The sequence below is a fragment of the Borostomias antarcticus genome, assembly GCF_949987555.1.
Source record: "Borostomias antarcticus genome assembly, chromosome: 2".
Taxonomy (NCBI): Eukaryota; Metazoa; Chordata; class Actinopteri; order Stomiiformes; family Stomiidae; genus Borostomias; species Borostomias antarcticus.
This window is the reverse complement of record NC_140235.1, coordinates 34,140,201-34,156,501: the sequence shown is the minus strand read 5'-3', so window position 1 is coordinate 34,156,501 and position 16,301 is coordinate 34,140,201. Positions and strand designations below refer to the sequence as shown.

The 16,301-nt window shown below is 47.0% G+C and overlaps 1 protein-coding gene across 1 annotated transcript; it reads right to left on the bottom strand.

Moving 5' to 3' along the window:
• Positions 1–833: 833 nt before the first annotated feature.
• glis3 (GLIS family zinc finger 3) lies at positions 834–15,224 on the bottom strand (the record flags this gene model as incomplete). The annotated part of the gene is made up of 9 exons (XM_084454661.1): positions 834–967; positions 1,954–2,108; positions 4,028–4,151; positions 4,280–4,421; positions 4,882–4,992; positions 5,095–5,256; positions 12,205–13,351; positions 13,521–13,707; positions 14,741–15,224. The coding sequence occupies 9 exons, from the start codon at positions 15,222–15,224 to the stop codon at positions 834–836; spliced, it is 2,646 nt and encodes an 881-aa protein (XP_084310787.1).
• Between the last annotated feature and the right edge of the window lie 1,077 nt (positions 15,225–16,301).

The following is a 16,301-nucleotide window of genomic DNA, read 5'->3' as shown; positions in this document are numbered from 1 at the left end:
CGCAATCAGGATCATTGGCTGCTTTAAAAAGAGACTGGTATAGCATCAAAGATTGGTTGAGATAGCAAAAAAGGGAAAATGCCTCCCACCAAAGAGGTTTACACACACACACACACACACACACACACACACACACACACACACACTACTCTTTGTACAAATGTATTTATTTTTTAACATACAAAAAGACTTGTATATAATTAAGTTCCACTGGAAGATTATTGTAAAAAATAATCACACAATAGCAATGTAATGTGGTTAACCACATCTAGATAAAAATGATACATTTGATACTGTATGGTAATGAATTCTGTATAATGCTTTCATATTAACCTTTAAAAAAAAGAAAAAAAAAGAAAGGGTCTCGCTAGATGAAGTGCAGCTTATAAAGGCTTAGTCCTTCCTATATTCTAAAAGGTTCCCATGCTCATGTCATATTTGAAATTGGTGTTTATGTACAGTTCCCACATTTATGAACCTTCGTAAAGCACAACATACTGTTAACGATCACATCTTTGTGACAATGATACAGAGTTTACTGCTTATAGAGGCTTTATGAAGGCATAATGACGTTTTTATAAACTGCAGCTCTAAGAACCAGAAATAGCATTGTACTGCATATAAATGTAGTAATATACATTAATCGATGTAAACAATCTCCAAAAAGCTCCATAATATATTCTCCTTGATATTTTGAGTACATAAAATATACATATACTGTATATCAGCAGTTGGCTGAGGACAGGATCCTGCATGGTCAAGGATTCTCTTCATGATACACACAAACATCCCCTTCCCTATACGTTTGTTTTCAGCAGTGTCTTGTGATGAGCTCAAGCCTCAGTGTGGATGCAGGAGAGCTGGCTAGGACAGCGCTCCACCGTACTGACATGGAGGAAGTTGTCTTCTTGCATCGCTGGCATTGGATTACCACACAAGTCCTGGGATCCACTGTGGAGGTCAAATACTGCAGGGACAAACACACATGCACGCACGCACACACGCGCGCGCGCACACGCACACACACACACAGTGATTGTTATGAAATCAATGCAAATGAATACATCTTAATCCATATTGTCTGCATTACCAGTGATTCCGGAGAGACCTCTTCGGGAGGAGATGTGTCCGTTCTGATTGGAGAATGCAGGAGCTTGGATGTCATCAAATGGTGGACCTTGCATCACCTGACAGGAGTTGGTCAGTCGAGAGATACCACTGTATAATGGAGAGTATACCATCTGGACCTGGCCAGTGAAGCCTGAGGAGTTACACAACCAGCAAGAAAGCACTTTTATTCTAACTGTCAGAACTCAAATAGAAGTCTCTTTCACAGTCATTTCTGTCAGAGTGAGAGAAAGTTGTGCTTCCCAATTTGCTCCACAGTTTTCTTTATCAACAGTATGCATGCATGTCATGACTTTCCGATTATATATATTTAAAACATATTTTTTCTTATTTGAAGTGTTTAATCCAACAAACAAGCCTTTTGAGCGATTTTAAAGATGGTCTTTGTGAAAAACAAAGCTGCTCACGGTGTTTGTGAAACAGCTTGTCAACATCAGTGCTGCTGTCAAATCCAGAGGGAAGACAGTCTATTTAAAGCTACAGTAGAGTGAAGCTGGCTTCTCCTACCAAGAAAAACACAACCACCTGCTGCTGGAGCAGAGAAGTACTGATGATCAAGGCACATCAAGACCATCTCTGTCAAAAGAACGCATCTAACCGCCCACACATTTGTTGCATATCTTAGAATGCAGTCTCCTAACCTCCAGTCCAGAGCACCCACCAGCATGAATCCATTTTTATTTTTCTAAGAAATACTACGTTAACAATGCACATTTATTTACGTTATGAGCAGCATGTTATTTTGTAGACTGACGTTAGTCTACACAATGTAGTCTATATATATATACCTGAAAACTACAGTACATGAAAACACTAGCTTTCTACCTGGGTGTTGAGGGCTAAACGCAGGGGCCTGGCTGTGTGGGCGGTGTTGGTGCTGGGACTGGAAGGCCCCTGAGAGATGGAGGGGCAGACCTGAGGGAGGGCCCGGCACGCGCGGCTCCCCAGGGCTCAGCTGCTGGGAGGAGGCTGCAACAAACCTGAAACGGGTCCAACAGGAATGAGAACCAGGTGGATATAATAACACAGAAGGATGTAATAACACAGAAGGATGTAATAACACAGAAGGATGTAATAACACAGAAGGATGTAATAACACAGAAGGATATAATAACACAGAAGGATGTAATAACACAGAAGGATGTAATAACACAGAAGGATGTAATAGTACAGAAGGATGTAATAACACAGAAGAAAAAATATTGTTTGTCTGGTCCAACCTTGCTGTAATTTTTTTCCCACTGCTGAAACGCAAACTTTCCCCATAGGGGGATGATTCTGTCTGTCTGTCTGTCTGATCTATCCATCTATCTATTGATCTATCTATCCATCTATCTATTGATCTATCTATCCATCTATCTATTGATCTATCTATCCATCTATTGATCTACCTATCCATCTATTGATCTACCTATCCATCTATTGATCTACCTATCCATCTATTGATCTATTGATCCATCTATTGATCTATTGATCCATCTATTGATCTATTGATCCATCCATCCATCCATCCATCCATCCATCCATCCATCCATCCATCCATCCATCCATCCATCCATCCATCCATCCATCCAGTTGTGTATTGTATGCATATATGTTACCTTTCATAAATGTTGTAACACTAAATTGCTACAATTTTAAACTTGTGTCCTTTGCAAAACATACACAGTACAATTCCTTGGTTAGAGAGAGCTATAGGGAAAATTGAAGGCTGAGCAAGAAAGATTGAACGTGATTTGAAGAATTTATGATGCAGCTGTTGCTACAACACTTTCTCAATACCACCAGTGTGATAATAAAAGGAGAAGTGGAGGTGTTGAATGCAATTGATTAAGGGGTATAACTATGCACCTGCTGAGTGAGGAAAGAAAAAATTTGCATAAAAGCACAGCTGAAAATGGCAGTAGGGATTTTACAATCGATTTAACATCTAGAAAAGTACTTACACCAATCCTTTCACCCAAGACTTTAAATGGTATTTTTCAGATTTTATGATTCACTTATTGAATTCCTGAGTCACTCTTCTTGGTGACTATAGCATCACTAATGTTAGCCCTTGAGACCAATGAGGCAAGGCGAGCCCTGCTTTCACTGGCTGAGGTCTGTGGTGAATGCCGTGGCCTACCGCTGCTTCTGGAACAATCCCAGGCAGAGAGAGGCCAGGAGCATCTGGCCGGCCCATACTAGAAACACCCTCCTCCTCGCCGCCTTTGAAGTGCATAGATGAAGGAATGTATTTTACTGGGCAGACCAGTGTTGCTGGCCATTCCCAACCTGTAAAAGCTCTTCCCAAAGGCTCTCTTCACAGCAGAGGTGCAACACCCACAAAAAGGCTATTGGAGTCTTTCACAAGAGTAGAAAATGGTGCTTTATCTTAATCTGATTATTCTAACTATGAGTGTATGGGTATAAAGCCATGACAACCAATGTTTCAGTATGCATTTGCTGCAGATCAGTAAAAAGAGAGAGGAGGGGGTATTTTAAATGGGTAATGGTCACAGTCACTGTGCCAGTGGGAACTCAAAAAGAATAGAAAATAACAAGTGGTTTGTCCAATTGATTCAAATGGGCCAAGAACAGTTGGTTCACCTCTCAATGAGAGGCACTGAATATGGGTAAAACACTTGAATGTGATTCAAAAAACTTGAATTAGATTTTTCTAATATTTTACAATTAAAATTCTTAACAGTAAGCCTGCAATATTTTGTCACACATGTATAGCTCTGCAATGTTGGAAAGTAAGGAAATGTCTTTTTCATATGTTTATAATCTGAATACAAAATGCATTAATTGTATTCTTTCATCTATTCCATGATGGCTAGATATAACGTAATATCTTGATATGACACAATACATAAATAAAGTGAATTTTAGAATTTAAGGGGTACAACAGCAGTACCTGCAACTGTCCTGTAGGGAGTGCAGCAGAGCCAGGTGGGAGCTGCTGGAGGTGTCCTTGCCCTGTGTAATGGCAGGGATGGACACAGAGACAGCATGGCTGGGTTGGCCACTGGGGAGAACACCTATGACACACAGCAACACACACCACCGGCCACACCACCATCATTGGCTTGGGTGGAAACTGCACTGAGAGCAAAGTCAACTCTCAGAGCAACTGAGAGCATCCCAACATTTCAGTACAAGTATGTACCTGTATACAGATCAAGGGAGGGGCCAGGGGATTGGTCCAATTGGCTGTCAATCACATTCAGGGGCGAGATACTGGGTTGCAGGGGATGTATGGTTAGGCAGTCTGTCAGTGCCTCTTGTGTCACATCATTTGAAGATCTCAGCTAAAGAGTAGTCACATCGCAAAAGAAAATTTGAGGTCAGACAGCAAGTGATGGTCAAAATGTGAATAATGAATAAAAGAATGTTGACAATGTTTACAAGGATGTGAACAAAATAAACAATGTGCAACAATTTGGAAGGTACTTAGGTAAATCATAAATGCAAGGCAGTTGACTAAATGTGCTGCTTAATGTTTTACAGCTAGATGCCTCGTATTAAGGAGCTTTTGTAAAGTGTTTTTTCTCTCCTTGTTCCTGTATCTATGGAGATAACCTCAACTGCGACAGCGAGTTAATGAGCACGACTCTCACACAACAGCACTAACAAGCTTCCTGCCTCACAATGCAGCATGGAACAACACAACTGTTGAGTTGTTCGGTCTGAATAAGGATTGTTAATGTGTGAGTATTGTATGTGAGAGAATGCATGACTATTGATTACTATCATGTACGACTGTTTTACCTTCTTCATCAACTGCCTCTCTCTGGAGGAGTGGGATTTCACGTGCTTTCTTAGGGAGCTGGGGTCTGTGTAACGCTTCACACAGCCAGGGATCTGACACACATACGGCTTCTGCACAATCACACACGCACACACACGCACCGAAATGGTGAACAGATTAGGTGATATAATCAACAGCGTGGGGACGTGTGGGGGCTGTGGTCAGCCACTCACGGTATCTAGGTGTGTGCGCTGGTGTTTGGCTCTGTCGCTGGAGTTGCTGAAGGCTTTGTGGCAGCCACAGTGCTGGCACAGATATGGCTTCTCTCCCGTGTGACTGCGCAGGTGTATCTTCAGGTTCTCCAGCCGTGAGAACGCCTTCTGACAGCCCTCAAACTGGAACCACACAGCACAGACAGGATCAGAACACAGGTAGACTGGAGGTAGACTGGCTTAGATGTAGTATGGGCCCATACTGTGAACAAGGGAATTCATCAGCAGAGAATCAGTCAGTTTATTGTCATTGTAGTTTTTCAACATACTAGGAATTTGGTTTCAGATGTGGTGCATAACATTGAGACAACATTGGACAGGGTGCAGGACGAGACAGGGATGACATATCATCAGTGCTACTGTAAATGTGTCCCATGCACCTGTACAGTGAGAAGCTGGAAGCAGCACGCAGCACATTCTGAGAGGGGTGTGGTGGGCAATCTAACCAGCAGGGGGCAGTATCTCTATATCATTCCTGTCAGTAGTTAATTGCCCATCACTACGCAGTGGGTTGATGATGTGTTACCAGCTCCATTAGCTTGACCTAATCAGACTGTAGAGTCGTAGAAATAGCAGAAGAAGACATACTGTACAAGGTATAAAGGTTGACATCAAAGGTTTATGGCAAAAGGATGATGTATGGACAGAGGAATGATGAAAGGATGATGTATGGACAGAGGAATGATGAAAGGATGATGTAGGCCACAAATTGGCGCCACAGAGAGAAGAGATAGAGGGGATTTCAACTGGTCATACTGGACCATGGTCAGCGCCCTGACCGCCTGGGATGAATGAGCAGTGGACTGTATGCTGATCCAGGTCAGCAGAACAGATCTCCTTTGTGCAAGAAAAGACCATTTTCATGACCTCACATCTCAGGTATGTGAGCATCACGGTTTCGTCTCCATGGTCCCAGAGGTTTGGAATGTCCTTACTCAAGCACAAAAGGCACAAAAAATCACCCCCCGTGAATGATTTTATTATTGTTCCTCCAGGACTGGATTCCTCACATACTTATGACATACTTATTCCTCTCTCCCTCAGTCTGCCAAACGATAAAAGCCAGCTTAATATTTGACTCATCACATTCCTGTGCTTTTCAAGGAGAAACACTTCTAGAGAACTGGCGTTAACTCCAGCAGCAGAGCAAGCGTGAGACGGGAGCACACTTCCTCTCTCAGAGACACACAGCTCACGCTGCAGGGACAAACACACTTCCTCTCTCAGAGACACACAGCTCACGCTGCAGGGACAAACACACTTCCTCTCTCAAAGACACACAGCTCACACTGCAGGGACAAACACACTTCCTCTCTCAGAGACACACAGCTCACGCTGCAGGGACAAACACACTTCCTCTCTCAGAGACACACAGCTCACGCTGCAGGGACAAACGCCGCTAGCGGCAGATTGCTGTCATCCTGCCAATATTCCCCCAGACGGGCCGAGGCTGACCTTCACTCTGAGAGAAGCAACACTTATAACTCCCTGTGAGGAAAACCATCTGTTTCTAATGTCAGTGGGAGGAACGGGAGGTGATTGGAGCTGTAACACCAGACGGATGGAGAGCGAGGACGACTCGTGGACAGGAACCTTTCAGGGTCTTCTGTTGATCTCGCCCTGTCTTTGGTGAGACACCTTCTCTATGGTCTACCTCCTACGATAAGACGGCACGGTCCAGAGGACAGGACTGAACAGGGGTGTATATGGACAGAGAGACCAAACAGTGGTGTGACCAGCCACCACCATTTTAAAAGATCCTCCACACACAGAGGATTGTTTGAGGTCTTCACGCGCAGCGGGACATTCTGTCTGAAAAAGCTTTAATATGACGACATACCAACAGAGCACCATTAAACAGATAGCATTAAGCAGACTCTCCAAAACACGGCGTAGTGAAAAGGATGAAAATCAGGGGCTTTCAGGCAGGGTACGTACAAAAAACACAACAGAGTGAACAGGATAAATAGAGATTCAGACTCAGGGTGGGAAGAGAAGTGAGACACAGAATCAGACATAAACACACTGCCAGGAGCCCTGCAGGGCCTCAGAACAGCCCAGTGTGTGTAAGTGTCTTCTCTTTTTACGTGTGTGTGTGTGTGTGTGTGTGTGTGAAAGGCAAGAGTCTTTCACAGACACACACACAAATACTCTCTCTCTCTCTCTAATAAAACTCAGTCTCTTTTAGCTGGTGTTGGAGGGACATTGGGTGTGAATAGACAGCAACATGGCTCCTTGCTGGAGCTCAATGCCACAGCCAGCCTCTGACAGGTCCTGGCACATGCCCATGCCCTAGTGAACAATGTCCAGCTCACACAGTGCCAACAGAGTCAGTCTGGTGCCCGGTGTGCCACAGCTACCCCCTCTCATCTCTGCTCTCTCTCATCTCTGCTCTCTCTCCTCCTACATCTGCTGTCACGTCTCCTCTCTCTCGTCTTTTATCTCTTCTCTCCCGACCAACAGGCCCTCACTTCCTTCACCGTTATCTACAGGCCAACACCTCCTGATCCTCTCCTCACTGCTGTATATCTGTAGAGCGTTCTCCCCAGTCCTCCAAACTCAACTTCTTTTATTGCTACTATCAGTGTAGAGAGTAGAGAGAGAGAGAGGGAGAGAGAGAGAGAGGGGGAGAGAGATAGAGAGAGAGGGAGAAAAGATTCAGACTGTGGCACAAACAAAAGTGGGAGGGAACGAGCAGCAGTTTGAAATGGAAAGATAAAACAAGACGCTGTCAATCACAACGTGTGTTCTTCTGGAACAGCATTCACGTCTGCAATTTAGCCTACTGTCTTCCTGACAATCTGAAAATATAACACAAGTCTCTTTGTTTTTAGGTTGAGCATGTGGTTATAGTGGTAGTCTACGCTCAACGTGAGCCTGAACAAAGAGCTGAAATCTATTTTGTGTTTTTTGTTGAATGTCTATTTTGTGTTTTCAGTTGAATGCTGGGCTTTGGCAGGATAGGAGGGGTCTTCTTTGTAATGAAATATTTTGAAGTTGGGTTTCTGGAACCTAAATAAAATTATTTCCCTCCAAACTATTGTGAAGATGCCGCTAAAAATCTTGGCAAACCAGAAATCTCATCAGCCACAGTATTCGGTGACGGCAGGCAAGACTAGAATTTCAAGCTGCCCATTGTCGGGGAATTAACTAGATTAGCACGGGCCTCGGATTGCCTTACACCTTAACCAGCTACTTGTTCTCCACGTTTGTGGTTTCAATCGACGATTAGGCATTCATAAGGCATAAACTCAAGCTTTCACAGTGCTTACTCAAGTGAATTTACCTCAGGCTGCACAAGGTAGCCTACTGTAGGCTCAGATGAATCTTCAAGTGTATAAGAGAACGAGTAGCCTACAGGTCAGAATCGACAATATGGGCATAACAATATTGGGTGGCCTATCAATGGCAGAGATCAAGGGGACCAAGTTGTTACACTCTTCTTTCCAGGGTTCAAGCAACACACGGACTTTTATGTGGCTCGATTATTTTCTGCTTTCATACTCCACTGTGGCTGAATGGTGAACACGGCATTGTAAACACCCTATGTATTGAACAGCCTGGGCACAGCCTGAGCAAACTCCGTTTCCCAGCTACAGTAGGTCACACAGCTGGCCTAATGCCTGCCCGCATTCCCACAGAGCCTGATTCAACTTGATTCAACTGCATGACCTGATTCAACTAGCCTAGCTGCTGAGGAGCGCAGATCCCCTCTATAATGAACAACAGATCAACCAACCAGGATGCATGGAATCTTCTCCTGGAGCCGATTGCACCAACAGCGCTTACAACCGGTCGTAACTTTATATGTTGACCATGTCAATAGTTCACACGAGTAGAGCCATAACACTTGTGGATAGGCCACTAAAACCTAGACTGGTACGACCATCCCGTTCTCGCGAGCTCGCATTCTGTTTCACTAACGCAGAACGGTCTGGCCTTCGCCTCCTCCAGAGCGATTATGCCAAAATCCAGACCATACCGGGCCAATCAGGGACTGCGTTTTAACTGCTGTCCCGCCCCACAGTGGAAAGCAGCCCCTGATTGGTTCGTGTCGCAAAACAAACATGGCGGCTCCCGAAGCAACGAGTGGTAACGTTAACGTTAGAAGAATAAACGCAGCTATAAGTGTAGTTATTGCAGAAATAGACTTAATCACAACACTTAAACAAGAACAAGAGTATGCACTAGTGGAGTTTCTCGGTGGAAAAGACGTGTTTGCCGTTCTTCCGACTGGATTTGGCAAAAGTTTGCTGAACGGTGTTTGTCTGTCAAGGCAAGTACCCCCTCCCACATAATCGCTCTCTATGGGGCGAAGGCCAGACCGATCTTGCGGAGCGAGATGCAGCCATCACCTGTTACCACCATGCCTGCGAGGTAGTTTCCTGGCAGTTATCCACAGTATAAACCTGCTCTCGTTCATATGCTTGCATAGCCTTGCTTCGCCAGACCCAATTCGTAAAAATGTGAAGGGTCTGGAAACTCACAGTTGCTTTCTGATTCCCAAGGGGCGTTACCAACGGGCGTAGATCAAAATGCCTCTGGACGCAATTGGATAGACCTACAACCAATCAGCGAACACGCCTCTACGGCGCTCCTCTGTTCCGGTCATCTTATTAAACCCGCCCCATATTAGATAAACGGTTGTGATTGGCACGAACACATTTCTGTTGGAGTGGATTCCGTTAGAACGGTTGGATGTCCAGACTGATCTGCAGAGTGAAAGCAAACGTGAGCTCACAAGATCAGGCTGGCGACGCTCGGCTAACGCTTGCATCCCCCTCTCCCCCCTCTCTCCCCCTCTCCTCCTCTGCTCTCCAGCTCCTCCCTCCTCATCCAGGTACCATGCAGGGGTCGGCTGAGCTCCTCAAAACACCTTCATTCATTCATTCATTCATTCATTCATTCATTCATTCATTCATTCATTCATTCATTCATTCATACTGTACATAATGTAACTGTCAGCTATCCATTCCCTTTCATTGTCAATTATTTGTTCATTATTGTCATTGGTTCATTCTGTCCATCCCAGAAAACTTACTTAAACGTTTCCAGTTTTTGGTGTTATCTTTTGAACTTGTGAATATACGTAAAGTTCAAGGTGTTAATTGCTGTTGGCACAGCCCACTCACTGTCAATGAAGCTGTAAATTGTCTGTTGAAATCCCAGTATGGTTCACACTAAACCCACAAAGAAGATTTGAGCAAGTGTTAAGAAAGTGATCAATCATCATCAAACACATTCACAGCTGACAGGCACAAGTCATGGCTTGCCTGCTGCGTCTCGTACCGTTTGCTGTGTAATCAGACCTGCCTCATTGTTCTCCGATGACTGGCTCGCGACTCTGTTTGCCATTCACCGGCTTCCCTCCTGTCAATCATTCCTCACAAAGGACACACTCCAGATTCTAGGACAATTGCTGTCTCTTACTCTTACTGTTCTCCCGAAGTAAAACTGGTTCTGAGTCTCCCTGCTTCGACTGACTGGACTGGCTACTCTGAAGTGAGGTTACACTTTTCTTCAATTAGGCTGACCTTCTCTGACTGTCCACGGTGATTTCATGTTTTTCTAGCCCATGCGGCTGTGTCGAGAGGAATTTGGGACTTGTCACTACTGTGTATAATTTGCACTATTTTGTCAGGCGGTTAACCATAGATATTTCCCTCTTAATGCACACTTACACAGTGCACAGACTCCACCCACCGCAGCTTCCATAGCAACAGGACTGGCTGGGACTAATAAGTGAGTGTTTTTGAGTGAAAGGTCGACCGCAGGAATGCATGCTGTTAATGATCTACCAACCAAAAGCAGCGAAATGAGACAAGGAATGAGAATGCCTGACCCCTTACTCATCCCGACCTCAAACGCATTCTCCCAGGGTGAGGGAGGCCGGGGGTGGGGAGGCCGGGGACTCTCCTCTACTCCAGCGTCCAGACCGGGCCGAGGACGTCTGAGAACACGTTACGTCCTCACCCAAAAACCAACCTAAACATGAGCCTGAGCTCATTGGACACTGAACATACAGGTCAAGAGGATGATGCCTTTCCCAAATGACTCCTAGAACTGGAATTACCACAGGATATACAAACCATCCATATCCACTAGACTGTTCGAAGCCATGACACAGCAACTTTGAAAAGCTACCAGAAGGGCTGGCTAGGGAGCTCCATCCTTAGCTTTTCAGAGCCCCCACTAGACTAGCTTCACATCAAAAAGACCCAGCAGGCTTTTGAGAAGCACCTGCCTCGGTTAGCCTGGGGAACAAAGCCAACCCCTCCACAGACGCAGGTCCAAGCAGACGGAGCTTTCAGACGCACCGTATTCAAGCCTTCTCTCTCTGGCCGGCGGACCAGACCTGATCAGACGCGGGCCAGACTGAGGGCGCCACCTTCCCAGAAGCGGGGCCAAGTCTGCGACGGGCTGGCTGGCTGGCTGGCAGGCCCCTGGACGCTGGCGGCCCCTGGGAGCCTGCTGGAGAGCCCTTCAGAGAGTGGAGGGTGGGGTGGGCAGGGGGGCGACTGGTGCCCTGCCAGATCTAAAGCGTCGGGCCGCCTTTGTGCTGATTTAATAACTACATAATCCAGTTAACTCCCATGTCAATTATCACAGAGCTCCGCTAATTAGCCCATGGATGGAGCTAAGGGGAGTGAGTAGACCATATTTCTGACCTACAGTTAGCCCTGAGCATGAAGGCACATCAGCGTAAACACAAAGGCAGTGAAGAGGCGTGTGACCGCCTATTTCCAACGCAGCTCCTAATGGCCGACTGAAAGGCCCTCCATAACTCCTATACAGGGCCTGGGCTCAACGTGGGCAGGAGACAGACAGAACCCCGCCCCCCTGCACCCAAAACCCACCTCTGTGGTTAATTAAAGACCTCTATCACACTCATTACACTGTTCAGGGAAACAGATATCTACCAGAGGAGCAGCTTAAGCCTAATGGACTCTCCATTCTATTGACAGCCAAGAGTATCAATAGAAGCGTTCTAAGTGAATTCTAGCATTATTATTTTGTGATGGGGTGAAGGGTTTAGGCTCTGCTAAGACATGACGCTGACAGGCTGTGTACCGTGCACTTGTTGGGCTTCTCCCCCGAGTGGACCCTCATGTGGATGAGCAGCTTGTAACGAGCGTTGAAGGGCTTGAACCTGCGCGGGCACCCCGCCCACAAGCAGGTGAAGTCCTCCTTCCGCTGGTCCACGTGGAGCTTCTCTATGTGCCTGACCAGCTCCTCCTTCTGGTCGTAGACAGCGCTGCAGTCCGTCCACCTGCAGCAGTGTCCTCCGCTGTAGTCCTCCAGCTCCCCCTCCTCCTCCTCCAGCATGGGGACGAGGGGCAGAAACCCGGGGTGAGCTGAGAGAGCCAGGGGCCCAGGGCCCTGAGGCTGGGGCGGTCCCTGGAGGTGGCCGTGAGGTCTGTGGACGTGGAGGTGCAGGTGGGAGTGGTAGGGGGGTGGGGGGCCCTGAGGAGGACTAGCTGATCTAACGACGGCGTTCACCTGCAGCTGAAGCGGCTGAAAGGGCAGCAGGCTGTTGGCGTGCTCCTCCCTCTCCCCCCCGGCCTCCTGGAGGGCCCCTCCCACCTCCGGGAGACCCTGTTGCTCCACCACCATGTTAGCCATCCTGCTCTCCAGCGCCCCGCCCTGCTCCAGCCTCAGCATGCGGCCACACTCGGTCCCCCCAGGGTGGGGGTCTGCCTGCAGGGTGAGGGCCGGCGCGGCCCCCGGGAGGCCCAGGAAGTTGGTCTGGGGGATGCAGCTCCCCCTCACCCCCAGGAAGTGGCCGTAGACCTCCGGCTGGAGGGGGGAGAGGGCGGGGCGGGAGGCGGGAGAGCTCCGGGAGCCGTTGATGTACGCCACCAGGGAGGTGGGCGAGGTGCGGATGACGGAGTTGAAGTCGACGCCCATGACGTCCGAGAGAGGGGACATGGAGAGGGCCCTCTTCTTCGCGCGGGCCGAGTGGTGGGGGCTGCCGGCGTCGCCGCTGAACAAGTAGGAGGGCAGGGAGGCGGAGTTGCTGGTGGCCCCGGACAGGGCGGTGCCGGGGGGCAGGCTGAGCAGCTCCGCCCCCTCGCTGGCCGGGCCTGAGCCCTGCCGGGGGCCCAGGGGAGGGAGGACCCGGTAGCCGTAGGGCCACTCCTGTCTGCCGCTCAACACCGACTGGGTCTCGGCCAGGCTGAGGGTGGTGGAGGCCAGGGACTCTCTGGACAGCAGGATCCTGACACACACAACAGGATATGATGTCAGTTTGCACACCGAGCTGTCTCCCGGAGAAAAGGCGCCGCGCCGACACGACAAACCCGCCTCTAGGTTGAACGGACGAACGAAACCTCATCAGATCAACACAGAGGGGGCGGAGTTTCATATCTTAGATGTTCCTGACTCACCTGGCGTCGGTGTAGGGAACCAGCAGACCCAGTGTGTGTGGGGCCCCAGGGTCAGAGGTCAGGGACGGAGCTGTGACCGGGGAGACCGGGCCCATGCTCTGGACCACCATGGGACTACTGGTCACCCTCAGGTTGGCACCAGCTGGCTGGCCAAACACCTGCATGTCAGGCCTAGAGGCTGGGATACCTAGGGAACACAACGCGTCAGTAACGAGTTCACCTCCAAGGATACAGTAGTCTATAAATGGACACACTGCTCGCGTGTTTCATCACTCATTAGTAATGTGTAGAGCACTGATGTTCCTTTGTGCCAGCAGCCTTCAGACTCAGCACCTGAGTGTTCCTGAGTATAGAGTAGAGGTGTAGGTGTACAGTATATATTTATACAGTATGTATATTACTAGACATATCTATTTATACAGACTGGATGTACGTATGTACATATTCTATTCTATACTCTACTCCATGCTGTGCGCATGGATGTATATAGTCCTTGTTCTTATTTTTTATGCTTATTGCTTCTATGCATATTATGTATCTACATTTCCAAACCTTTGCTGTAAGTTTTATATTGCTGAAATGCCAAATTTCCCCCTACAGGGAGCATTAAAGTATCTAGCTCTCTATATACTGTATCTATGCTTCAGCTATTGTATAATCTGTTTCCCAATTAACATGGCTGACAAGCAAACTGCTAGAGTTTGATTAAGATGGGGTGGAAATCCACAGTCCACCATATTAACACAGCAAACCTGTTTGCACACCGGGGCTGTCAAGCAGACGTCTTGAACACTGATCAAATACGAATCAAACACGTTTTTGTCTCATTCTATAGAAGCTTATGGATGCTGGAATTTCCCCCTAACAAACAAGGAGGCTTCCTGCTCTGTTAATTACTAATGAGCCTTTCTCTTCTCTTTCTCTTTCTCCTTCACAGATAATCCAGGGACAAGCTTTCTGCTTGGTTAGATATCAATAAATGACAACAACACAAGTTCTACAGAGTTCTACACGCTGGGGCCGGGAGGTCTACACAGAAAGCATGTGTAAAGTTGTACTTCTAGCGTTGGGAGACAGAGCTGAACGTCTGATCCAATGACGTGATGGCGCGAGTTTGTTAGTACAGTGTTCATGATAGGAACGGGATTATCCATCCAATAGGCTTTCAGATTTAATTTGAGAGATGATATATTATTGTAACCTATGATACTGTCGTTTACCGTTGAAGCCACCGTCAGAGCTGCCAGCTGCTGACATCACGCGGGGAAGCTGAAGAGTAGGCCCTTGTTTCCCATTGGTCAACCCTGCATTTGGCTGTTTCCCATTGGTCAACCCTGAATTTGGCTGTTTCCCATTGGTCAACCCTGAATTTGGCTGTTTCCCATTGGTCAACCCTGTATTTGTCTGTTTCACATTGGTCAACCCTGCATTTGGCTGTTTCCCATTGGTCAACACCTGCCTACGGAGGCTCACGGCAGGAAGCAGGGCGGAGTTTCCCGTGTGTGTCCCAAGGGTCAGGGAGTGGGCACCCCCTCCTCTACCTCGGTCCACACCAGAGGAGGCGCTCAGGCTTCCGCGGTGTCCAGGGGACAGGGAGGGGTGAGAGGGCATCCTGATGGAGGGGGGCTGCTGACCCATGACCATGCCCAGCGAATGAGGCACGCCAGAGGGAGAGACCAGGAGCTGGCATCCCTTACCATTCATCTCTGTCCTTGTGTCTTCAGCAGCGCTGCAGCAGTGCTTAGGAGGATAGCACACCTTGTTCAATAATAACACAAAGTCCAAATAATCATCCTTAAGGTAGGGCAGATAGTGGAGCAGCTAACAGCATCAGTTCTGTGTGTCAGGCTGCTCCTCTCTGGGCCTGTCCCCCCTGACACCTCTGAAATGAAACAGTGACACACAGCATAAGACAGGAGGATATACAAGATATGGGACATTATAAACTAGACGGACAGGTGTATTACAAACATCAAACCTTACAACCTACTCTACTGCATCCTTCCTGATGCCATGACATCACAGACCCAACGTTACAGCATAAGGTTTACCTTGAGTATAAACTAAGATCGGAAATGTAGCCAGTCTACATGAGAAGCAATGCAGCATCTCTTTCCCAGTGAACATATACCAACAAAAATAAAATATACTGCATATTTTATTTATTAGTGATGAGATCACTGATCGGCAAGCAAAACGTCTCAACTTTAGGCCTAGGCTACTACTGGTGGTTTGGTATGAACCTATACCAATAAGCAAAAATATTATTTTGTTAGTAGGCTAGTCTAGCCTATAATGTACATACAGTAATGTACAGTAAAAGGCAGGACATTCATATTCTGTGACACAAACATCCATTGAGACTTTCAGTACTGACAATTCGATTTCACAGATTAAAAAAATAGCCTATAGTATAATTACTTTATAGGCTACTGTAGAAATATCCTCAAACGAGTCATTAAGTAAAGTGTTCCCAGGGCACGAAAAGTAACCTAGGATAATTTTACTAAAATAAAATGGGATAAAAAGAGGATATTATGAATGTTACGGAAGGTCGCTGACAATTTACTCACCTGAAAATCCATGTGTCAAAACAACGGAATGAATCGCGAGACAGACTGCATGTCAAAAGACGTTTTAACTTCAGCAGGTCCTAACAACAGTTCGTCTCTGTATCCTGGTTGTAACAAACGACCACAACGTTTGATGTTTATAATTATGTATAGGTCGATTAGCCTACAGTAGCCTAACAGACGTCTCTTTGAGTCTGAGGAAGTTTGG